This window comes from Mustela putorius, unplaced genomic scaffold (genome assembly GCF_011764305.1).
Source record: "Mustela putorius furo isolate JIRA1106 unplaced genomic scaffold, ASM1176430v1.1 tig00003863_pilon_pilon_pilon, whole genome shotgun sequence".
Taxonomy (NCBI): Eukaryota; Metazoa; Chordata; class Mammalia; order Carnivora; family Mustelidae; genus Mustela; species Mustela putorius.
The window spans coordinates 12,654,179-12,679,658 of NW_025422015.1; the positions used below are offsets into that span (position 1 = coordinate 12,654,179).

The 25,480-nt window shown below is 37.8% G+C and overlaps 1 protein-coding gene across 5 annotated transcripts in view; it reads right to left on the reverse strand.

The window, feature by feature from the left end:
- ADGRG6 (adhesion G protein-coupled receptor G6) overlaps positions 1 to 25,351 on the reverse strand; it is a 137,324-nt gene extending 111,973 nt beyond the window's left edge. Inside the window, exons 1-3 of one of the 5 annotated variants that reach the window (XM_004752735.3) lie at positions 24,433 to 25,350; positions 24,032 to 24,213; positions 16,802 to 16,902 (exon numbers count right to left, since the gene is read on the reverse strand). In XM_004752735.3, coding sequence (XP_004752792.1) covers positions 16,802 to 16,901 — 100 coding nt within the window. In that variant the 5' untranslated portion in view covers position 16,902; positions 24,032 to 24,213; positions 24,433 to 25,350. Of the gene's footprint in view, positions 1 to 16,801; positions 16,903 to 24,031; positions 24,214 to 24,432 lie in introns of all 5 variants that reach the window. The other 4 variants (XM_004752736.3, XM_004752733.3, XM_045066299.1 and 1 more) reach the window with 4 other exon arrangements.
- Positions 25,352 to 25,480: the final 129 nt, after the last annotated feature.

Consider the following 25,480-nt stretch of genomic DNA (forward strand, 5'->3'; position numbering starts at 1 on the left):
TTTGTGGTTACATGGATATACACAGACATGAAAATTAAGGAAAAGAAATCATCCATCTTAAAAGCCTCATTTTAAATGCTTCTGACATCAAGAGGGCATTTACTATGGGTCTTGAGATGGGGAAGCGTTTTATTAGGTAGCAAAGGGGAAATGAGTTTTAGGTTGAGGACGAGGTGTGAAGAAAGACTTGAAGGCAGGGAAGTACATGGAATGCCAGAGAAAAGAAGGTTTTTCTATTTTTTTTCCTTAGTTTATGAATAGGGAAACTCAGAAATAGCTTAGAAAATACCTGCTGAAGCTCCGTGGCGAAGGACCTTGACTGACAATCTCTTAGGCAGCATTTAATTCACAACTGAAAGCCCTTTGAGGTTCCCAAGCAAATTACCCTTTACTAAACATTTATATGAAAGTGGTTTTTACTAGGTGGCAGAGGAAGACAGGAGACAACAGCGCCAATTTTTTCTATGTCTACAAAAGTTGGGGCAAGAAGCAATGAGTTTGCATTAAAACAAAGAACAGGGCGCCTGGGTGGCTCAGTTGGTTAAGCAACTGCCTTCGGCTCAGGTCACGGTCCTGGAGTCCCGGGATGGAGTCCTGCATCAGGCTCTCAGCTCCACGGGGAGTCTGCTTCTCCCTCTGACCTACTCACCTCTCATGCTCTCTCTCACTGTCTCTCTCTCAAATAAATAAATAAAATCTTTAAAACAACAACAACAACAACAAACAAAAAACATTAAAAAACAAGAGATTCCCAGATTTTGCAATAGATTAGATGATCTCAGAAGTGTTGCTAAAAAAGAGACAAAGATACCTCTGGAAGTTTTAATTCTAGAGGAAAGAAAAATAATGGTATTAGTAAGACTGAGACTAGGAAAAACATCTTAGATTGAAGAAAAATACAACAAGCTGAATAGTCAAAGTTGTTAGTCCTGGCAGGCTGGCATTCAGCTGCTTCCCACTGGGTGAGTTGTGCTTCTTGACTATGTTTGTCCTCGGACTATTTTTTCCTGGTTGGACTTCATACCGTAGTTACAAATGTATTATATTTTACATGAACCAATAATAACATGAAAGTCAAAGGATATATGAATCCATGAAAACTTGGTTGAATGGTTAGGAAAGTTTTTTATAAAGATAAATGAAACAGCCATTCAGTTAGATATGGGTTTGACGATCTTGAATGACTCTGGTGGGAAAACAAAGATTTTGCGTTCAGAACATGTCAGAAGGATCTCTCTCCAGTGTAAAGGAATCAAATTTAAAAATCACTTGCACATTATGGGCTTGATTTATGCAAGACAGACAACACTGAGCTCCAGTTCAAAGCTATCCTCAAAGGCCCCAGTGCTATATGAAATCAATGGCAAATAAATGTAAGCTTATGTTAAGTGCAAATTAAATGGTAGGGGGCTCCTGGCTCAGCCATGATGATGTCACAAGTATTGGATTCCTCTCCCAGCATAAGCAAAAACAGACGTGGATGGAATACATGAAGCAATTGCTTTCAGATACTGGAAAACTGACAAAACAAAGCTCTCTCAACCTTGGGAGAAAAGAAACACACTAGGTAAGCCCCACATATCTGTCTGAAAGTCCTCTCCGAGCCATTGCACAGGTAACTGGAACCCAAGCAGAGGGTAGTGGCTTCACAAGAGAGACTATCTATAAAATTTTCCCTACTCTACCATGTTATAAGCTTGGTTTCAAGATACCCCTGGTACCTTAATAATGTATGATTTTTTTTTTTTTTGAGAGAGAGACAGCACAAAAATAATGGGGAAGGGCAGAAGGAGAGAATCTTAAGCAACTTTCCACGCTCAGCATGGAGCTCAGTGCCTCGATCTCACAACCCTGACATCATTACCTGAGCCAAAATCAAGAGTAGGATGCCTAACTGACTGAGCCACCCAAGTGCCCCAATGTACAAAGATTTTTAAGAAAATAAAATGTCCTAGTCCATGGCCTCACCAATGATACTATAACAATTAGCACAGGCCTTCCATAGCAAAATACCTGCCAAATCAGCTTAATTTTAAATTTGTATGAAACTCAGAAATGAGACCAGAATTTAAGATGTAAAAGTTGAGCTTTACCTTTTTGCAATATTTGTGAAGTGTAAAGTTAGACTCCTAACCCTCTTTAAATTTCCTGAATTACACATAGTGCTTCCTCAAATTACCCACCCAATAAGGATACATTCTCATTTCCATGAGAGCTTTGTGTATAATCTCTGCATCATCTGGGATCTTAATATTAACAGCTGATGATAATAGGTCCCATTATTTTGCTTCAATCAATGATCACATTCTCATTAGACCCTTCATAGGCAAATAGCGACCTTTATACAGGGCTACAGTCATAGCAGGTGCTTCTCCAGAAATAAGACTATCTTGACTGATGCTTTCAACCCACTATTTACCCATGTAAACCTTTCAAGTCAGTAACCAGGGCAGAACAAATAACTTCTCAGAAACCACTCACCAGGTGCTCACTCCACTCCAGGTTGGAATTTTGAAGTGCTCAACTGAAACTTACTTTCTGATTCATGCTTTATATTTGCTGAGCAATCAAATTTACAAAAAGATTTGTGAAGTTTTTCACAAGATCTATGAATTTTTTAAATGAGTACAAATAACTTCACAGTAAAAGATCTATGAATTTTTTAAATGAGTACAAATAACTTCACAGTAATCGAGCAACCGCTCCATTTAGAACAAATTAAACAGAAGAAAAATATGCTTACAACAAGTCAGTGGGAGTTAATTTCCCTAGGCCACCTTTTTTATCTTTAATTTTCATTAAAGGTAACAAGTCAAAACTATAATAAGTCTACCATAAGGTTTCAGTTAAAAAGCAAAATCCAATTAATGTATGAAAACTACAGAAAATAAGGAGGAATGATATGCTGATCATTGCATTCGGTTTACTTGATGGAGGAAAGAACCTCTCAAGGAAAACCGCTGCCAGGCAAAGGTGTGATTTGAACTTCAGAATGTGTGTAGGGACTAAAGAAGGATGAAATGCAAGCTTACTCTTGAGCTAGGTGAAGTTTATATCCTTTATAGAAATGTCTTCTCTGACATACACAAAAGAATATTCTTCAGTACTGAAAAAAATTGAACAACCATAATAATCCGTATATAGTAATACTGAATATTCTTTTCCTGGTGGCAAACAAACAAATAAACAAAAAACAGGAAAAAACACAGCAAATACAATAAAGTTGTGCTTTTAAAAGCCACTATTTAATTTTTGATACAGCTAGTAAAATCCTGAGAGTTCTGAGGTCCCTAAAATTCCATCTGTTGTGACCCCAGAACTATTAACCAGTATTTTTTCCAATTAGAAATTTCTTTTTTTTTTTTTTGAGGTGTAACTGACATGCGGTAAAATGCACAGATTTCAAGGGTGCTCTTTAATGAGTTTTGATGGGCGTATTCCCATCATACATATTCCCATACATAACCATATTCCTGCCAAACTCTGGACCCAGGCTATCTTCCTGTGTCTCCTTCCAGTCAGTTGCTCCCCGGAGGCACCAACTGTTCTGATTTTTATCATCATGGGTTAGTTGGGTCTATCCTAGAAGTCCATATAAGTAAAATCACAGAGAATATACTCTGTGTCCCTTCCTTACTCAACATTTTTTACAGCCCCCATTCATGCTGTTGACATATCACTAGTTGATTTCTTTCTCACAGAATACTGCTCTATTTGACGAATACACCAAAATCTGTTGATCCATTTACATCCTGATGGACGTATGAATTTTTCCCAGTTTGGGGTTATTAAGAATAATGATATTATGAAATAGTTATGGAAGTTTTGTGAGCAAATGTTTTAATTTTTTTTGAATGAATACCCAATAATAAAATTATCAAATCACAGTGTAGATATGTGTGTGTGTGTGTGTGTGTGTAGCCTTTTAAAGAAACTACTGGACAGCTTTGCAAAGTGGCTGTACAATTTCACACTTGCCCCAGCAACATATGAAAGTTCCAATTGTTCCACATCTTCATCACCACTAGAATTTTTCAGTTTTTTCAATTCTAGCTAAGCTAGTGGAGATGAAGTGGTGTCTCCTGCTTTCAGGATGAGATTACCACTAACCAAACAGTCTTCTTAGGCAGAAACGTTAACCAGTAGAATTAGATTAGGGAACTTTATATACATATCACAAATGAGCACTATAAATATACACACACACACACACACACACACACATACACACACTGTATATACACCAATACAAAATCAAGATATTTTAAAATCATGTCTATAAACTATATTCATTTCATTCATACATAAAACTATAAAAACAGGAAGTATGCATTAATTTTATATTATTATGAAATCAATGCATGTTATTGCTAGAAACATAAAGAAAGATGTGATGAAAAGGAAATACCTGAATCTCAAGAACACATTGCTATCATGTTATATTTCTATCTTTATTTTAACTCAGACCATTGTATTAAAAAAATCATACTAGTTATAGTTTGATGTTCTGACCTTTTCAATTGTGCTTGAATCTTGATCCCATTATACTAAACATTGGAAATAAAATAGAAATATATGTACCATTTTGTCATGTAAATATTCCAGAATTTATCAAATGCCCCATTGTTGGATATTTAGGTTATGTTTACTATTTAGTAATTACATATATATATATACACAAAGCCTTAAGCACACATTGAATAGGTATCGCAGGCTGCAAATGAACATTTTGCAATATTTAATTTCAGAGTCTGCATTTAATTCATGTTACTGATTGATCAAATGCCATTGATGTCACACAAAATTTTTCATTATCATCATTAGTTTAGATGCATTTTAAAGTAATTTTATGTCCTGGTATGTAGAGTTCAAGTTTAAATAAAATCCAACATAGGTTTGAATTTTTAAAATATGTTTCTCCAAAGCATATTTTTACTCTCAAACAGTACAGGATTCACTAGCATTTTTAACCGGAAATAGCCCATGACATGTTTTCTGATTTTATTTCTGACTAGAATTACGAAAATTAAAACACTCAGAAGGTAATATGGTCTTACTTTTGAAAAAATGACAATTCCTTTAATAATAAAGAAAGCAAAATTACAGTTTTATTATTAGATTTCAAATCTAATTTTCTGCTTCAATATGAATAACAAAATCAGATTAGTTTACATATTCTGCCCTAAAAGCTAAAAGACTTCCAACCTATTTTAACAAAGGCTAATGACCAAAACAGTTAAGTAAGGTGTGGTTTTCAGCACTAAATTTTTATATCTTACATATCTCTGTTTCCCACAAATAGGAGCTTTAAATGTAAATTAACAAAACTTCCCAGTTCAAAATGTTTTCAAATATAATTACAACAAAAATAAAGGTCATTGTAAAGTGAAGCCAGGCACAAGTATGGGACAAATATTAAAGACACGCTTTTTTTTTTTTTTAGTTTCACTCGAACCAACCACTTTGAGATAAATACCCTAATAACTGCTAGTATCCTAATACCAGAAAATATTAAGATATAATGGGAATATTGAAAAGGAAAGAAACAGGAATGGAAAACAACTAGGCAAATCGGGATGTTAATATGATTTAAATGAGAGAGAAAAAAAGAGAAGATAAGCTGATGGGAAATCAGAGGCACCTAAAGGAACAATTTGAAGAATATGAAAAACTGCATGCAAAAAGGTATATTGTGAAAGTTAAATGCAAATACACTAAATTCCAAATCATTAGTCATCCTATTTTGTGACACAGTTTCATCCTTAAAGAGACTTTCTATGAAGGAAGGGTTTCCTTACTCCCTTAGCAGCAAACATCGTTATAGCAAATATGTTCCACCTACTTTAAAAAATTCTTAAAAAAAACAAAAACAAAAACAAAAAAACCCACAAACCTTTGGAAAACATTAGACTACTCAGGAGATCTTTAGGGCTTTAGAAAACGATTACAGAATTGTTTACACACACACACACACACACACACACACACACGTGTCAATGCATCTCCAAAACAGAATTATCTATTTTCTAAGGGTGAGGAAGTAACAGATCCAAATGTAGACTACGCTTTCAAGCATTCAAAAATGAAGGGAATAAAAAATGAAAATGACTTCCTAAAAGAACAAAAGTCTTTGAGGGGAGGTGGGAAATTTTTGTTTAGAAAAGACAATACATGAATATGTTTGTGAGCTAACCTGGGGAAGACATAAAGCAAGATAAAAGTTCAAGATACAGGTTATGGTGAGGACAGCTGGGGAAAAACTAACAAAGGGGAAAGAGAAGGACAGCTAAAATAATTTTAAGACAATAATCACCTTTTTCTCCACTTTCAATAAAACCAGACATTTTTAAAAACAAATATAGGTGTACATTTTAATAGTGATGAGAGTAGTTTGGTACTAAAAAAAGACATATTTCCACAAGAAGCTTAGTCCTTGAGGCAAGTGTACATAAATAAACTATTCTGGTTATTGTACACATTTAGAGTGACTACTTTCTTCTTTTGGCACAGATAATTCTTGTAAAGTTTTATGAAACTTCATCTCTCAAATAGTTGGTTTTCCACAAAGACAGAAGTTTCGACCATTAGTTTTTAAAACTAAACACCTATGATAGCAAAACTGAAAACATACAAGAAAGCACCTATGATAACGTAACTATTTATGATACGTATTATATAATGGATATTTATAACTCATATATAACAGTTATTTATAAATCCATGGCTAAATCCTACTTTTGCTTCACAAAAACATACAAATTCTCCACTTGCAGCACTCATTCAATATTTAATTGAGGTCCTACTATTTGGCAGGCACTTGGTAGGACATACCAAAGCTCGGGAGCCATGAAATTACATAAACAGGACTGGACTCTGTCTTGTAGGTAATGAGAATCTTCAAGGCAACTTAATCAGAACAGCATCATGATTTCAAGTGTAGTTTAACAGAAACATTAAATGCAGGGAGATGATTAGGAGCTCATTTAACACACCTGGTTGAGATGAATGCCTTGGAGGTAATAGTTATAAAGATGAAGGTGATATTTCTAATATAGTTTCAGCAACCCTTACTCACAATTAAATATGGGTTCAAGCAAGAAAGAGAAGGCATCAGGGGTGCCTGGAATTCTATTATAACTCCAGCTTCTTGACATGAGTATGGATGCTATTCACCATTGGTGAGCAAGGTGAGGCTACCATTTCTGAAGCAAAATGATACTATAGAGAAAAAGCATACACTATGCATTCAATAAACAAAAAACAGTCTGTCCTGGAGTTACCTAACTATAATCGTAGGGAAGCTCCTTACCTCTGTTCCCTTCAGCATGCATTTCTGATTGCTCAAACCCCCCTGGTCCTAGCTAGTTGTGACAAGTCTCTTTCCCCTCCTGGACTGGAAGTTCTCGCGGCTCTTTGAGCACAGCTCCCTGAATGACATCCTTCACAGTCTGGCCCTCCACTGGCTGTCTAACTTCATTCCCTACTCTCTTCTGCAGAGATCCTTTATTCTAGGAACAAGAAGTATTTATCCTTCCACAGTCATTTTCAAGGCATCCGTAGGTTTGCCTTTGGCCCTTTCTCCCCCAACACTGCCCTTCTCTATTGTCAAAACCTTTTTCCATTTTCCTGCTTTCTCTTCCCAGCAGAAGGGATACTTGATGGGTAGAAAAACCGCCCCAGTTTTTACAGTAGGCCATACAATCTGATTGCAGGGAAATCCCTTCAAATGGCCAGTGGGGAAGCCATACCATTTTGTAAATATTTTGTTCATCGCCCCTGGTAAAAGACAGAGGTTTTTTTTAAAAGATTTTGTTTATCTGACAGAGAGAGAAAGAGAGAGAGCATAAGCAGGGGGAGCTGCAGAAGAAGAGGGAAAAGCAGGCTCTCCATTGACAAGGAAGCCCAATGCCTGTCTCGATCCCAGGACCTGGGATCATGACCTGAGTCAAAGGCAGACACTTAACCATCAGAGCCACCCAGGCATTCCGATGACACAGTTTTAACATTATTTCCTCCATGAAAGCATATCTGAGCTCTCCTCTGCCATCCCTTGATAGATCACCCTTGCAATTCTATTAGACCACATATTATGGCACTTCCTACTTGTCTCATGTCAGCCTCCTCATCAACAATGTCAAAAATCCCTGACCTTCAGGACCATGATTTTGCTCTAACATAGATCTGATACACATACACACACAACACTCACATATTATTATGACATAGTCCTCAGCTTTTAAACGCATCTTTAAAAAGCAATATTAATTCTATTTTCTTTGTATGGCACTTAAATAAAACCATGTTCTCACAAGTGTTTAACATACTTTAATATTATTAGGGGAAGGGGCAAGGCTCTGATCTTAAATCAGATAGACTCACCCTGCTAAGGAAATCAAAGGCACAGAAGGGTGGCTTGGAAAAGCAGTTTGATTCATTCATTACACATTTGCTGAAAACCTCTTTTGGGGCCACAAGAAGCATCATATGCATAAACAGATATCCCCTTCAACACAAGAAAAGCATCATATTTATAAACAGATACCCCTTCAACACAAGAAATGTTTGAAAATTCAGAGATGGCTTTCTTCTGGAGAAGTTACTAAAAGGGGCAGACGTCTCTACTGTATGTGTGAGAGACATGTATGCAAGTCAGAAGGTAAGTCATGAGAGTCCTAACCAAACACCAACAAAAGCATCAAAGCAACTGAACTGGAAGAAAAAGGTCCTATGTCAAAGGAGCAAAGGCTCCAAGAGGAAAAAACCACAAACCTCCTTGTTTATTGAAACAGTCGTATTTCATCAGTCCTGGATAGAAATGCCGAGGTCACGAGCTTCCTCCAAGTCACAGATTTTCAGGTTACCATTCTCAAGAGAGATGAGATTAGCAGTCCGAGTGAAAAGCTAATATTGACCTGTGATGAGCCAGCTAGCAGACAGTTGGTGCACACAATTGGATTAAGAGCATTCAGGAAGTGGTGGAGTCCACATTCCACAGTGCCCCCGTGCACACTTAGAGCTCATTCTTTCTGAAACACCTAACACCCAGGCAAAATATCTTTAAAAAGTCTTGCTTTCGCCCCATAGCACAATTACGGAGGCCCCTGAAATCACTAGGACCAGAAAATTCTCATCCTGGGCCTTAAAATTCTCTTCAATAAAGCCAGTAATCCGGCAAAACTGTTACTTACACTCAATAGGGGTGACTATTAAGGATACATATTTAAAGCAAAAAATAAAAAAGGAAGAAAAGAGCTGTGGACATGTTTAAAAGCAGTGATTAATATTCCCATTCAGACGATTTTCTTTTCTCCAGCTCTGTTATTTCACTTTACTTTAAAGTGAAGTGTTACAACACTCTTTAAAGTTTTGACCAGGGAAGGAAATCTTCTAAGAAGGTCCTTTTGTTCAGAGATTTGCAAATAGCATGAGCAGTAGCTCATCCCTGTACCTTTGCCCTGACTAATAACAGTGATTAGTGTAATTTCATAATTAAAGAGAGAGAAAAAAATCTGATTTTTAATTGAGTTGACACAATCTATCACCTGAGCTCCAGTGTGAACACTTCATTGCTTTTATCTAAACCAGAAACACCAGGCGTGAAGCAGATTATGTTAGAGAAAGACATCCTTTCTGGTTCATAAGAGTTGATGTACTGAAGAAAACTTTGAAACTTTTTTTTAAATAGTGTATCCTTTCTCAGTCACAAGTTTAAAATGAAGCTAATTTAGGAATGACTGTTAAACCAAGACTAGTTTATGCCTCTCTGGGTTTTTTCGTTTTGTCTCCCCCCCCACTTTGGTTTTTTTTTTTTTAATTATTATTATTTTTTAATAGTTAGAAAGGTTTATCTGAACTGTGAGAGCCTCCACCCATGTGCCGGCAAAAGACATTGTTTTCTTTTCAGGTGTTTTACTGCCTTAGCACAGTGGAAGGGAAAGGATGTTTATAATATTGTGACTTCATGCTCATTGTGGGATGAATATATTTTCTCATCTAATCACCATACTTCTCTCCTCTGCTACCACGCCTCGCAAAATATATTTACTTTTAAAATCTGGAATAAGTTTCTCTCTCTCTGGTTTGTTTCCATTTTGTTCTTTTCCACATTCTTTACCTATGGAATCCTATGATATTGCAATCGTAGTAAGAATGGTGTCAAAAAGCACCTATTCTACTTGCTAAAATAAAACGAAAACTCCTTAAAGAATTATTCATTTGAAAATCCAGGAAAATGTTTATCTGGCAAAGTCTAGAGTTCCCCCCGATCTCTCCTGTCAAACAAAATTACCTGACCAATCTCCAGTGTAGAAATTACCTGCTACACTGAAAGGAAATGCACACAGAAGAAACTTTTGAACTATGTGTACCTTAAAAAAAACTAGCCTATACCACACACACACACACACACACACACTTTCTAAGTTGTAAACTGAGAAAAACTTCAAGATCTTTAGTACAAATTCTTCTTCAGCATTAAGATTCCTTCTTCATGTCCTGGTTTCCAGCGAGGAGGAATTTAAAGGACAGCTGGTTTTATTTCTTGGCAACCTATTACTAGGAGAGTCATCTGGTACTTAGAGCACCAACCCAATCATCTTATCTTTGCTCTGGAGATAATTTAGAATAAGTCTGTTATCACTTCCAAATGACCATGCTTCAAATATCTGAAGGCCACTATCTTACTCTGACTGACTTCATTGCTCCAAAGTAAAAGTGCCATCTCTCTGATTTTTTTTTTATTCAGTAGGATTTTTACTTTAAAAAAAAAAAAAGAAAGAAAGAAAGAAAGAAAGAATTGCTATGCAAAAGCAACCAAGTTGTAGCTGACAAAGGGTGTGAGTCTATAGTGGCAGCCCATGCCCAGAGAGGCTCTCACAGCACAGGGACCCAGAGATGTCCTGAAACACTCCTCAGACCTCTCAAGACCCATCACTGAGCAGACCTGCCTGCTGCTGCTCCCGTTTATGAATTCTCTCTAAAGGATGACAACCGTGCCTGGAGACAGTGTGACCTGACCAAGGAAGAGCAGGATTCTGCTGACAACCCCTTCTTCCTAATGCCGTCAAGTGGGGTCAGCTTCATTAGTGGCCCCATCACTGCTCAGTCACTTGAAATCATCACTGTGGTGTACAAGTCATCCTCTTTCCACATTCATGTGATTGACGTTAACGACCCCAGTGTAGGATTTCATGGTTACCTACATCAAATTCAGATCATCTCAAAGGTACACAGAGGAAATTATCTTGGAAGATGCTACAAGGAAATTTTTGTGTACCAATTTCTGGGGTTTGTTTATTCAATCACATTGACTCCTCTAATCTCAGGTGTAGAATAAGACAAGAGCCTTGTAGCTGATGGCTGTGGACAGTAATTTGGTATATTTTGATCCTGACTGAAAAACAAACTTTATTACTGTATGATTTTCTGTTAGTTGCTTGATCATTATTCTGCTATTTTTTTCATTTGGTAAGAACAGTCTGCTGGGTCATAAGGTAGTTCTATTTTTAACTTTTTGAGGAACCACCATACTGTTTCCACAGTGGCTGCACCAGCTTGCATTCCCACCAACAGTGTGTGAGGGTTCCTTTTTCTCCACATCCTTGCCAACACTTACTGTTTCTTGTATCTTTGATTTTAGCCATCCCAGCAGGTGTTAGGTGGTATCTTATTAGTAGTTTTGATTTGCATTTCCTTGATGATGAGTGATTTATAGCAGCATTATTTACAATTGTCAAATTTGAGAAGCAGCCCAAGTGTCCACTGACAGACAGATGAATAAAGAAGATGTGTATATATACATATGATACAGTATGGTATGCTATAGGGTGTTCATATCATAAGATGTGGCATGCATATGCATATAATGGAATATTATTCAGCCATAAAAAGGAATAAAATCTTGCCATTTGTAACAACATGAGAGTATAATATTATACTCTCATTATACTCTAGTATACTAGAGAGTATAATGCTAAGTGAAATAAGAGAAAAACAAATACCTTATGATTTCCCTCATATGTGGAATTTAAAAAAGAAAACAAATGAGCATGAAAAAAGACAGAGAAGCCAAGGAAAAGACTCTTAACTACTGAGAACTGATGGCTACCAGAAGTGAGGCATATGGGGGGACGGGTGAAATGGGTGATAGTGATTAAGGAGTGCACCTGGCATCACGAGCACTGGGTGACCTGTGGAAGTGCTGGATCACTATATTGTACATTTGAAACTAATATTACGCTGTATGCTCACTCTAATGGAATTTAAAAAGATAATAGCATAATTGGAGCCTTTTTTTTTTTTTACCTTTCAGACACATTTCATACTAAAATATCCCCCCCAAAATTGGCAGACTTGTAAAAAGATTTTTTTCTATCCATTTGAAAGCCTTTTTGATCAAATATAAAAATATGTATAAGGTGATAGATGTCTAACACATAAATATAAATTGCAAGGTAATTGCTGCTATAGGATAATTGCTTATTCTTTGATCATGAAAAAAATTAACACACAAACAAGTATAGGATTGTTTTTACCTACCTGTCTTCTAGAACTGTGCTGTGCTCTGGGCTAGAAAGTACATAATTCAGGCCAGATTGTACTTTCAAAAACATTTCCCCTTTTAGCTACTGATGTATCATAGATATCAGAACACTGAGCTTTGAAATAATCTGCTGATATCATCTATTTTTCAGAAGAGAAGGGAGGCTCCTCCTTCAGTGCTCATGACTAAGGCTATCTGTATGGAAACAGGCTCTGGGTTGCTTAGGAATTCATTGGCTCCTGGCTGGCTGTTTCCCACTTCACTTCAAGCAGTAACCTTCAGCTGCTTCAGATACCATCATTCATCCTCAGAGCCATGGAGTGTCATGCTACATAAAAAGAGATTATTTTTTGAAACACCTTTAAGAGATTCCTATCAAATAAAGGAAGAGCCAGAGTAACAGTTGCATGTCTAACAGAAAATCAAAACATTCATGTATTTCAACAGTCTCCCTGGTCAGTTTTTTTACGTGGCTTAAAAAAACAAAACAAAAAAAATGATCAGGTTTTCTTTTGTTTTTCCAAATTACTAAAGTAATATATGTTCATTGTAACAAGGCAAATAATTCAGAGCCATATGAAGTCCCACTGGCTTCCCCTTGTTCCAACCTATGCTCGAGGATGCCCCATTATAAAACCTGATGTGTATCATTCTATATGTTACTATGATTTTTAAATAATCTTAAACAAACATATATACACATAACACATTCCAGTTTTATAATGTAACCGATTACAGATCTGATATTGTTCAGCAATTTGTTTTTTAACTTAACATTCTTATCAATGACATCTTTCAAAGCTAATATACCATTTGACCACATTGTTTTGAGTGACTGCATAATATTTCATAGTATTAATGTAAAATAATTTATATAGCCATTCCCCCATTGAAGAAAAATTAAGTCTTTGTTGAATGTTTGCTACTATAGTGTTAGAGTTAACATACCGGTACATATTTCTCTGTATATTATTTTTTTGTGTAGGATAGATACCTACATGTGGGAGTGATATATCAAATAAAATACAAATTCCTAATTTAAAAAAAAATGTTACCTTCTTACTCTCCCAAGAGACAGAGCCAATAGTGTTAATGTGTTCCCTTTCCCCAACAACTCTGAGAATATTGGATATGGATATTATCAATGTTTCTAAATGTTGTCCAGGTAGTGGATAAAAAAGAATCATGTTTTATTATTTTAATCTGCACTTCTGTGGGACTAGTTTAAATATTCAGCTGTTGATTTGTTGTAGTCCCTATTAAAAGTTATATTTGTCACTTGCCAATAGAGAATGAGTTTTTTCTACATTCCTTTTTTAAATCCTGAAGGGCACAAACTTTTGTACTATTTGCATTGTAAATGCCCCCTTGAAGCTACAATTGTTAACTTACCTCACCTACTGAAAGACTTAATCTTGTAATTTTATTATATGAATTAAATGAAGGATGTTAGACAAATCTACAGGATTCTGATTTTTAATCACCTGGCCTAAATTCAATCTTAACAATCAAAGGAGGTTTTCTCAACCCTCCAGCCCAGCTATCACAACCAAATCACCAAAACATTAACAACCAAGGGAGCACCCAAATTCTATACAGATTATCAGTAAAGGGTAACATGGTAAGAGGGTGGCAAAGGGGCACCTTTGAATTAGGGGACCGGAAGGCTTATCTGAGGTGGTAATAATTAAGATCGTAGTGTCAAGAAATAATCAGGTATGTGCAATTAAGGAAGAAGAGGGGATAAGGGAGGCATGGTCAAGAAACAGGGCAACCTATCTAGAAAACAGTAAGGTGGGAGAGTACAGATAGAAAGTGAAGTCAGTTGGGGTAGGAGGTAGAAATCATGAGTCTTGCTCGCCAAGTTTGAGGCCCATCATACATCACAGTATGGATGGAAAAAAGCTACCATAGAAATAACTCCAGAGTCAAGGACGGGGCCACTGCTGAAAATACAGATTTAGGAGACATTGGCATCAAGATGCGATTGAAAACCACTGAACTCCATAAGATTACTTAGAGGTCATCCAAAGAAGTGAAAACATCAGAGAGTGCATACACTGAGACACAACATCACAGTTAAGCACCAAATGTTCTTCAAACATAGAGTTACTCAAAATTACACTATGATGTAAAGATAGGACTTTGATCATTGGATATGTCTGTAGTTTTGATATGTATTATTTTAGGGAATCCTTTACCGAGTTGTAAGGCAAAAATTTTATATTAAAGTACCAGTAATAATCCCCAAAACATTTTTTGTGAGTTAGATACTTATGGGTGAAGTGGCGGCATTCTGAGTGACTCATGATTATAGATATATAGATACAAAGTGTTCTGGGTTCATAAGTAAACACAGATTACTATCTGTCACAAAGCCCTACATGATGCACATAAAGTACTAGGTAATGCAAAGAATTTTTAAAAAAGATTTCTTGTGTGAGACGGTAACTTAAAAACAAACTTAAGGACTCTGATTCCCATGACCTTGAGATTGAAACCTAGTTGCTTTGCTGGCCCCACCCTAGCCTAGCCAGCAAACTCCTTTAAATTAGTCTGAGAACATGTGCTTTGTTTCACTGATTCAAGTGATTAAGAAAGTGAAAGTGCATATGTCAATTAAAATGTTGACATCAAAAATAAAAAGTCTCAATTTAAGGTCTGGAGAAGGCTTGAAAATTGACAAAGGTCATGACCTAATAAAAATGAAAGTAAACAGATCTCAATAATTTTAATCTCATAATTTATTCTACATCATGTAATTGGTTCTTAGAGGATTACTTTTCAAAGTTAAGAAGAAGTCCAATACTGTAACCAAGTAAATCCAATGTATATTGAATTTTCAGTTCTCTTCACAAGTTTCTTTCCTCTTTTGACAATGAAAGTAAGAGAAAGGGTGGCTTTATCATGAAACTGCAACAAATACACAAAAAACTTCAAAGATCAGTTTTGTTTTGAAGCCATTAAGCAAGTGCCAGGGATTTTCCAAGTTAGTAGCTGAAACTCTTAAAATACTTGCTGGCTTGGAAAATCATACTTATATATTAAATACAAGTTGAATCTCTTAATCCATGAATAAACGATTTTAGCAGATAATCTATTTTATGATGCATTAAATGTATGATTTTTAACATACAGATACATTATAAATATGAAATGCATAAAATCTTGATTAAACCCCAAGTAATAAATACATAAGATTACATGAGTGGGGTGCCTGGGTGGCTCAGTGGGTTAAAGCCTCTGCCTTCAGCTCAGGTCATGATCTCCGGGGTCCTGGGATCCAGCACCATGTCAGGCTCTCTGCTCAGCGGGGAGCCTGCTTCCCCTTCCCCCCAACCTACCCTCCCCCCACCCCCACCGCCTGCCTCTCAGCCTGCTTGTGATCTCTCTCTGTCAAATAAATAAATGAAATCTTAAAAAAAAAAAAGACTACATGAGTAACCATTTTATTCTAAAAACAAATAAAGCAAACTGAATGAATATAGCAATTAAAAAAAAAAGAGTAAAACAAAATGGGTTTAAGAGAAATGCAGTTTGCTCAGACACAAAATCAGATATTGGGGAAAGTTTACTTTTAAATATCACTTACATTCTTCAGGTTGATTGGCTCAGTCACACAATTAACTGTTCATAGAAAATTTTGCTTGCAACAATAGCTCAAAGGATCTTGTTTAACAGTTCAAAAATTGTAATTAAAAATATTTGATATTTTTATTCCAAAAAATGCTATAATTAAAATTAAATTTTTCATATCATTTTAAGCCAACTAAATAAACTTCTTGTTCTAAAAACTTAATTTCAAATTCCTGTCTTATACTGCAACATCGTGAGAAAATCAAGATGAATACAAACAACTAAGTCTATACTTTACTTTCCATAAATAACTATAAGAAAACTTGAGAAAAGAAAGAATCAAGTACTGTATATTTATTCAATAGCAGAAGAAAGAACTGGCACATTTTTAATGTCAGACATGTAGCTATCTCCTCATTCAATATGGGCTAGATAAATAAATAAAACTAATAGAAATGCAGCAAAGATTAAAGAAATACACTCATTAGAAAATAGAGCAATGATCAAAGTAATAGTATCCACATAGATGTCAGAGAGGCCATGGACAGCAAAAGCCTGTAAGGAAAGTAGCAGAAAAAGAAAAAGACAAGAAATAAAGCTGACTTAAATCAGTAGCACAGTTATACTGAAGGCAATACGATCACTATTAAATTGAGCGTTTGAAAGAGAAAGAGTCTTACTTACCTGAAAGAGGAACATACACAATACATAAAGCCAGTAAGAACAAAAGAGAATGCAGCTTCCTTTTCCAATGACAGTTCCACATTTGGTCTGAGTGAAACATCCTGCAACAGAAGAAAGTAACCCTCAGGACACTCGGTATTCAGTAAAGCATTAGACAATCATAGTCAAAGTGTAGGTTTTCAGCAGAGATCAGAAAATAGAAATCATTTCCAATCTTGCTTCCTAATAAAGAGGGAACTTTAAGCTAATTAGGCAAAAGAAAAAAAAAATCCATACATGTTATTTGCCACTTGGTGGCACCTTCCTTATCAGAGAATATACATAACCCATGATTTCCCAGTGAAGATGGGGAAATATTCAGATAATTCAAGTTCATTTATTAAAAAATAAAGCAATTTCAGTTTCAACCTTCAGCATCACCAGTCACATGCCCATCTGTGTGGCAAGAGGATTTTCTATATACCACTTCTATAACCTTCCAAAAATTTAGACTTTAAGGAAATGTTTTCATTTTATAAAATCTGCTCTTTTACAAATGGAAACATTTAAAATAAAAATAAATTGTCTACTCGTATTTTTTCCCCTAAAATAAAGCAATGAAGCATTAACATCCAAGGAGAATAACTTCTTTATATATAACACTAGTTACCAATGTTTTTAAATCACTAGTAAACACCAAGTATTATAGAACTAGTAAATGACATTAGATGGAGGGCTGGTGCTTTGAAAACTCTCAATTATTTGCCTATACAGTGACCTCATCTTTAAGCTCAAAAGAGTACCTATAATAGTTTAGACAGAAACATCCATTTTATCCTGGCTTCAAAGAGTGGTATGATACCATGCATTGACTCAACCCCATCACAAGAGGCAAGCCTGAGAATAGTGTAGCAAGTGTAAAGGTCAGTCACCATAAGGGCGATAAAAGGATCAGTGAGCATGACAGCCATCAGGCAGGAAGATGGTTAAGTAGCAGTAAGAAATCTCCAGATCTTAAAATCTTCAAAAGGAGTTACTGTAGTTCCAGGGGATATCTGAGAGTCTTTTTATTTCTAAAAAGAGAAACAACCAATAAGATACTGTAGGATCCCAGTAATACCTTCTTTACCTGAAGGTTGTTTATCTGGAGCAAAATCTGGAATACCAAGCACAAAACCAGAAAAGTAGGAAAAGGAATGCTCAAATAAGCAAAAAGAGACATCAAGTGATTCCTACACTTGCCTCAAGCCTTCACTTCCAGTCCATCTTTACTGTTAGAAACCATCTAAGCAGCAAAGAGAACAAGCTCCAGAGTGAGACAGATCAAGGTTGCTACCTGTTAAACCATGCAACACTTGGGAAATTCACTTGACCACCCTCTACCTCCTATTTTTTTTTTAATTTTTAATTTAATTTTTAATTTTTTTAATTATTTTTAGTAACATATAATGTATTACTTGCCCCACGGGTACAGGTCTGTGAATCACCAGGCTTACAGATTTCACAGCACTCACCATAGCACATACCCTCCCCAGTGTCCAACACCCAGCCACCCTGTCCCTACCCGCCCCACCACAAGAGACTCCTAATCTCACAAAAGAAACTGAGGGTTGCACCTCCTATTTTTCACCCATCAAACAGAAAAAGCAATAGAACATAAACCATATAGTTGTTGGATGATTAAATCAGAACATGTCAAAAAAATCGGAGCACATCTTTTAAGAACAGTGCCTGACACTCAGCACTCAACAAATATTGGTTATTATTATTGCTACCACCATCCTGGGCATTCTTTTTATTTTATTTTATTTTTTTAAAGGTTTTATTTATTTATTTATTTGACAGAGAGGAATCACAAGCAGATGGAGAGGCAGGCAGAGAGAGAGAGAGAGGGAAGCAGGCTCCCCGCCGAGCAGAGAGCCCGACGCGGGACTCGATCCCAGGACCCCGAGATCATGACCTGAGCCGAAGGCAGCGGCTTAACCCACTGAGCCACCCAGGCGCCCATCCTGGGCATTCTAATGTGAGAATGGTTATTCTGTCCATAGTAAAATCAAAAGAAAAGGCTTAAACAAGAGCGGACAATAGGATGTCATAAACCAACACCAATCGATTTACTTTGTGACTACTTCTGGGTCACCTGGGAAGAGAAATGGAATGGGTTATTCAAGTCTGCCATGAATACAGAAATTCTGAGGCCTGTCTTATACTCATCCATGTTTTTCTATTTACCCAACTAGAAGTTCTAGCATCACAGAGCTCCTACAGGAAATTCCAAACTAGGCAAAGCTTAAGATCTGAAGAGTACTTTTCTGTATGGAGGGCATGTTTTAAAATACCTCCATCCAAAATGTTTGAAATTTAAAGCAATATTACCACTTATGAAAAGCAATATGCCACCGTACATCATCATCATCATCATGGATGTGAACTCTGGAACAGCGAATTACAACCTGCTGCTTCTATTTATTGTGTGACTTTTTAGAGACAAGTACTTAAAACTCAGGACTATTTCCTCTACTTTAAATAGAGTATCATCCACCAAAAAGGTAGAAGAAATACTGCACGTCACTTAGTAAGGGCTTTAAAAAAGGGTAGACAATAGGGGTGTCTGGGTGGTTCAGTTGATTAAGCTGCCTTCAGCTCAGGTCATGATCCCAGGGTCCTGGGATCCGGCCCCATGTCAGCTTTCCTGCTCAGAGGGGAGCTTGCTTCTCCCTCTCCCTCAGCCCTTCCTCCTGCTTGTGTTCTCCAGCTCTTGCTCTCTTAAATAAATAAATAAAATCTTTGGGGGAAAAAATGGTAGACCATAGACTTCTGTTACATGAAAAGTTCACTCATTTGGAAGAATAGGTTCATTTCCCACTGATGGTAGATGAATGAGGTGTTTCCCATTCATGCCACGGATGAATAAGTATGCTTGTAAAACAACAATAACAACAACAACAAAAACAAAACACAGTTATATATTCAAAGAAGTTTAGAGTCGGGAAGACCAAAGATGAAGTCTAACCTTCTCGTTTCACAGAGGAGGAAACTGAGGCCCAGGGAAATAAAGGGGCAGAGCCATCAAAACTGGCTGCCTACTGTACCATCACCAGTCAGGAATGTCAGCCCAAGAGAATTCCCAGCTTCTTAATCTTTATGGCACATGATAGCTTTCCTTTATCAGTATGCGAATGATGGACTCCTCTCAGATCTAGGTGCTCTCTCAACAATCCTCAAAGAATGTTTGTTAGCTTGGTAACATTCAATTCCATTTCTTTCACCATGCAACTTTGTTTTGCTACAACAGGTTCTGACAGTTAAGAACTCCAGACTCAAACCTGAAGTTGTTTTACAAAAACTGCCTGCAATCCTTTCAGACAAAAACTTCAAATGACCCAGCACCTCATGCATTCTGGGTCCCAAGACTCCATCACTTTGTATTGAAAAGGACCCAGGACAGGGCAAGCACTTGGAACCAAACTCAAACCCCGTGACAAGTCAACTTTCATCCACTTGACTGTTTTCTGAAGAACAGAAACAAATAAATTAAGAATAGAACAGAGGAAGGAAAGCACTGTCTTCTCAGGGGATCACTTAGAAAAGACACATCCCTGAGATTCAAATAACTTTCTCACAAGAACGGAAAATCCTGAACAGGGTTACTAAGATTCTAAATGGGAACTACAAAAAACATAATGCAATCTTGTATCACTTGAGTTGCAGCCTCAAAGTTCTGAAGAGAGCAAGAACATTTTTTTTTTTTAAAGTAAATGAGAGTCATACATAGACTACTATCACCTGAACAGAATCCAAAAATATAAAACTATCACTGCAGAGGCAAAAAACATTACAAAGCTAAACTTCTTGGCCAACATCATGTAATCAGTGGTGGCACAGCCAAAACACCCTCTGAGTCACTGGGCTTCCAAGTCACCTACCTCTAACTGCAAACTTATTCCCCTTTTCAAATGGCATAGGCTACAAAATACAGTATGCTTGAGTCCTATTTCAGGAACTCTAGAACTTAACCCTTCCATAGGAATTGTTTTAACATCAGAATGACCCCTTGTAAATGTGACTTAATGCAAACACATCACTGAAATAATCTGTAATCTCGAAAAGCTACCGTCTTGCACCTTTTTAGTCCTACAGGGTCCCTTAAAAGTCAAATTTAAAGAGGAATTAGTGAAGACATTTTGAAATCAGTGGAGAAACTGACATGGCACTAATTCCATTACCTGTAACGGTCAGAATTACATTCATTCCTCACCTCCCAAGTGTATTTCTGTATCAAATCTTGTCAGAAAGGGGCATGAGGAGTAGCAGAGAATACCTTAATTCTTCTAGAGTGAAAAAAATGTAATTTGGTTTATTCAAGTCTGCTCATAATTGGGAGAAACTGGGTAAAGGGTGCACTGGGTCTTTACTATTTCTTCCAACCATATGAAATCTACAAACTTTTCAATAAAATTTTCAATTAAAAAAGCAAAGCCTAAAGCCCTGATGTATATAATTTATATTCAGATGATTCAAGAAAAATACTGTGTGTGTGTGTGTGTGTGTGTACAGAGAGTAGTGGGTTGGTGGGAAGAAGAAAGGATGGAAAATAAAGCAAATGGGGTAAACATTTACATTAAATGATTCTGCGTAAAGAATAAACAGGTGTTCTTTGTATTATTCTTGCAACTTTTCTGTAGGTTTAAAATTCTTTCTAAATAAATTTCAACAGAGCCATTCACATTTACACTGAAGTGTATCACATGAAGTTTTTCATGACACTCCCATCACTATTATTTTTTCATCGTCAACAGCTTGATAGACGTAGCATCTCATTTGGATTTCCTTTATTTGGGTTGGCATGTTCAAATTCTTTTTGTAAGTTTTCTATTATAATAGAAATATTTTTCTTAGTGATTTGTGATTTTTTTTAACCAATGCTATACAAAATACATTAATTAATTAATTAATATATGAAAACTTTGTCATATTTGCTACAAATAGTTTTAAACACAGTAATCTTGAAGTTTTCCTTAGAGCATTCCAAATAATTCCATCCTGAGTAATGCTTATAAGGGAAAGTAAGATGATACTCAGGTAGCCACGTTCAAGTTTTACTGGCATTTTTAGTTACCACTGAAAAGTCCTTTAAATGTTAGCACCCCACTCACCAAGTATGCATCTTAACACAATCCAATGTAGATAATAAGATAAGGGCATCCAATCAGAAACAAAATGGAAAGATATGGGGTTTTTTTTGCCTAAGCACGCCACACACATCGAACAAAGTCTTATTCTATTTAGTCTAAAGTCCAAATTGTCTCTAGAAACTTTTAATCATCCCATCAGAAATGTAAACTCTGTAAGAGATGGGCAGTTAGAAAAAATGGTCAAGTTTAAGGAAGTGGTTGTCAGTTTATTTTTAATGTATAAACTGATTCTCTTTCAAATCATTATTTCCAGAAATCAGAGTGACGTGTCCAGTTAGGCAGTAAAACTACAAGCTTCTAATATTTCCCATAAGCCAAGAGACAATAGCCTCATTCACCATTCACACTGGAAAAGCACAATGTCATGTAATTTATATAAGCCATAAATGGAAAGATCAGGAGCTTCATACAGCTTGAGACCAGTTTAGCAAGACCAAGTCTTGCTAAATCTATTAAATTTCTTAGGATATGAAAAATGAGTTGCTACAACTCCAAATATGCTTATAAAATCTGTAATTCCATAACTTGAGTGTTACAATATATTAATACTCTTTCTTCACAAAGAGTAGGCAGAAAATATGTTTGTGTGCCTGAACCCATTAAAATTAAAATTTAAAATATAATGGAGTTTGTATTTCCATTTTAACATTTTTCAACAAGATAGTAAGAATATTTATTGTGGAAAGGTTGATATTATTTCCATATATTCTAACATACTAATATCTAAAAGAATTCAGATCATCTTAACCCATTCCGTATGAATTGTAAAGAGCAAAATGGAAAAAGAAACAGTTATAATCTGGCAAGAGATGGAAAAAGCTCAATAAAGAAACTGAAATTAGGGTAATAAACTCTGTATCTTAGGTGATTAAATATTCATATTTTTACTCTATATAACAAGAAGTTTTAGTCATATGCAATTCAAACGGGCTAAATAACTTAATGAATAATGAGGAATTCTGTACAATACCTGTTGATCAGTTTCACAGGTTTTATTTTAAAAATTGGTATTCCCACTTTTCTTCATTTCCCATGAGATCTAAATTACCTAGGAAAGCTGAAAGGAAGCTAGACAAATATCTGCTGTTAAAAACCTTACGATATTTTTAGGAAAAACCAAAGTTCAAAACAAATTCACATTTATTTAAAATATGCCGCCTGTATGAGAAGCACTCTTATGTGGGACTGTTGGCCGTATCCCAAGATAAATTATTTCAGGTTATACCTTACTGATTCCACTGGCATAAATGAAACCTTAAAACTCACAGGTGTGGAATTACTTCACATGCAGTTTTAATAAAAATAAGTAGTTCTTTCCTAATTATACTGCTCACTACCAGGAACAGTGGGGCAGAGTGTTGGGCTTGTGGGCACTACTCTTTTCCTGTTTGAAAACTGTGTGCTGGGAGGGGAGAAGAGGAGAAGCTGCCAGACAAGGGAAAGACAGGGCCTGAGGCGCAAGTCTTTTCCCAGGTATTAAGCTGAAAGAGGAAATTTTAATGGAAATACTTAAGGACCCAGTAGCTGGGGAAGGGAGGGTAAGTATCAATTTCTAGAAACACGTGTGTATCAGTGGCAGGGAGTAAAATGTCTGTCAGGGTATCTGCGCAAGATTAAATAAAACATCAGAGGGAAAATTACATATTACAAGAAAAAGCAACTTCTGAATTGGCCACAAAAATGGGCTCTTTTTAGAACAATTTTCTTTTTTGCATGCTGGAAGGCCCATGCCATTCTCGGTGGCCCTTTCGCGGGGTCGCTCTGAGGAACCTCACCACTTCCATGGTAACTCCATAAAATCAAAACCTTTTAGGCTTCTCTGACCATGCATAGCCTTATGTACCCCACTTCTAATTCAAGGCAAGTTGCCTCCCGGGTACCATCCCATAAATGGCATATTCCTTCATTACTTTTTAATCTACAAAATACAACCAAGAAATTTTTCTGCGCGTTTTTTTTTTTTTTTAACCATTCAAATAACCCAAAGATCCAAGAATAACTTCTACAGTCAAGGGTGTCAACGTGTAAAGTCAACATTTTCTCGGTATACCAGTACCTTTCCAAGCCCCCAGGTGTTGATCCAGGATCCCTCTTTCTTGGCAGGGCAAGGCCCCTGCATAGAGGAGCTGTGGCTGTTACTCCTTGTTTAATTTGACTCGAAAACACGTTTTCTCCATTCTTGAAGCCCTGCCCTTTTTATTATGCTTTACACCGCCCAAATGTGAGGTTTACCTCTCCCTGGGGAAAAAAAAAAAAAAAAAAGCAAGCCGCACACACATGTTACAGCTCCGCCTGGCAATACCAGCTCACTCCTCGGTGCCTCAGGGGTCAAACTGAAGACAAACCGGTTTATTCTTTTAATGTAGTACTTACAAAATCACTTAGTTGAGGTGGGGGGCGTAGGGGTAGATACAGGTAAAGGTGTGAAGGAATTCTCAGCTGAAAGGTGAGACTTACATGCTGGCATCACTGCGCTGAGGTCCCCAGGGCCCGCACGGTCATGGTCCACAGTCTTCCCCCTGGCTCTTCAGCTCTGAGCTCCCCGATGGAGACCCCGGGCGCCCGAGCGGAGCGCGGCGGCCGGACCCTCCTTCACGCTCTTTCTGGAGAGTTCATCGGGGTTTCCTGGCAGTCACTCCACGCCCGCGCAAGGTGGCAGGCCGGCGCGGCGGAGTTCAAGTACGGATCGTCGCGGTTAGGGGGAGGGCGGGGCGGCAGGTTCCCCCTTACAGACAAGTTTAAGAAAAGTTAGGGCGAGGACGTGAGGGCGGTTGGGTCTGCCTCTGAGCTGGTGCCGGGTGCTCCAGGTGATCTGGGCCGGGCGCGGGGTGGAGGGGTCTGACCCGGCAAGTCCTCGCCCCCGCCCGCGGGAGGCGGCACGTGGTCACCCTTTGTGGCTCTCTTTCCCCACCCCCAGCCCCCGCCCGCGGGCTCCAGCGGCTCCCAGCGCCCGTCCACTCGGCAGGAGCTGGGAGCTCAGGTGCGGCTGCCCCGGCGGCGCGCGGCGTCTGGCCCGGCCCCGCGCGGCCCTGCGGCGGCCCCAGTCTCGACGCTCCTCTGCGGGGGCCGTCCCCAAAGCGCGGCTGCCCCACCCAGGAGCGCCTGCCCCGGGGCAGTCAGACTGCGAGGCTGGAGAGGCGCTCCCCCAACGGGCAGCCGGGTCGGGATGGGCGATTGGCGCAGGGCCGGGCTCGGCTCCCGGCGGGGGGAGGGGACGGGGCAGACCCGAGGTCAGCAGAAAGCCGTGAGCCCTGAATTCGGGAGACTCTCCGCCCAAGAAACGAGAAGCTCGGAATGCGGGCGGCGAAGTGGGCATCTCCTCCCCGCCTGCTGGGATTCCGTGCTCTCAGCCCACCCAGGTCCCTGCGCGGGACCCCTCCACCGAGCTCCCGGACACCGTCTTGCTTTTCTGTACTTTTCTTGATCTTTTCTGTCCTTTTTCCTTCCCTGATCTCTAACTCCTGTTTTCTTTCACCGCTCCCCTTTTTCCTTCTTTCTTCGTTCT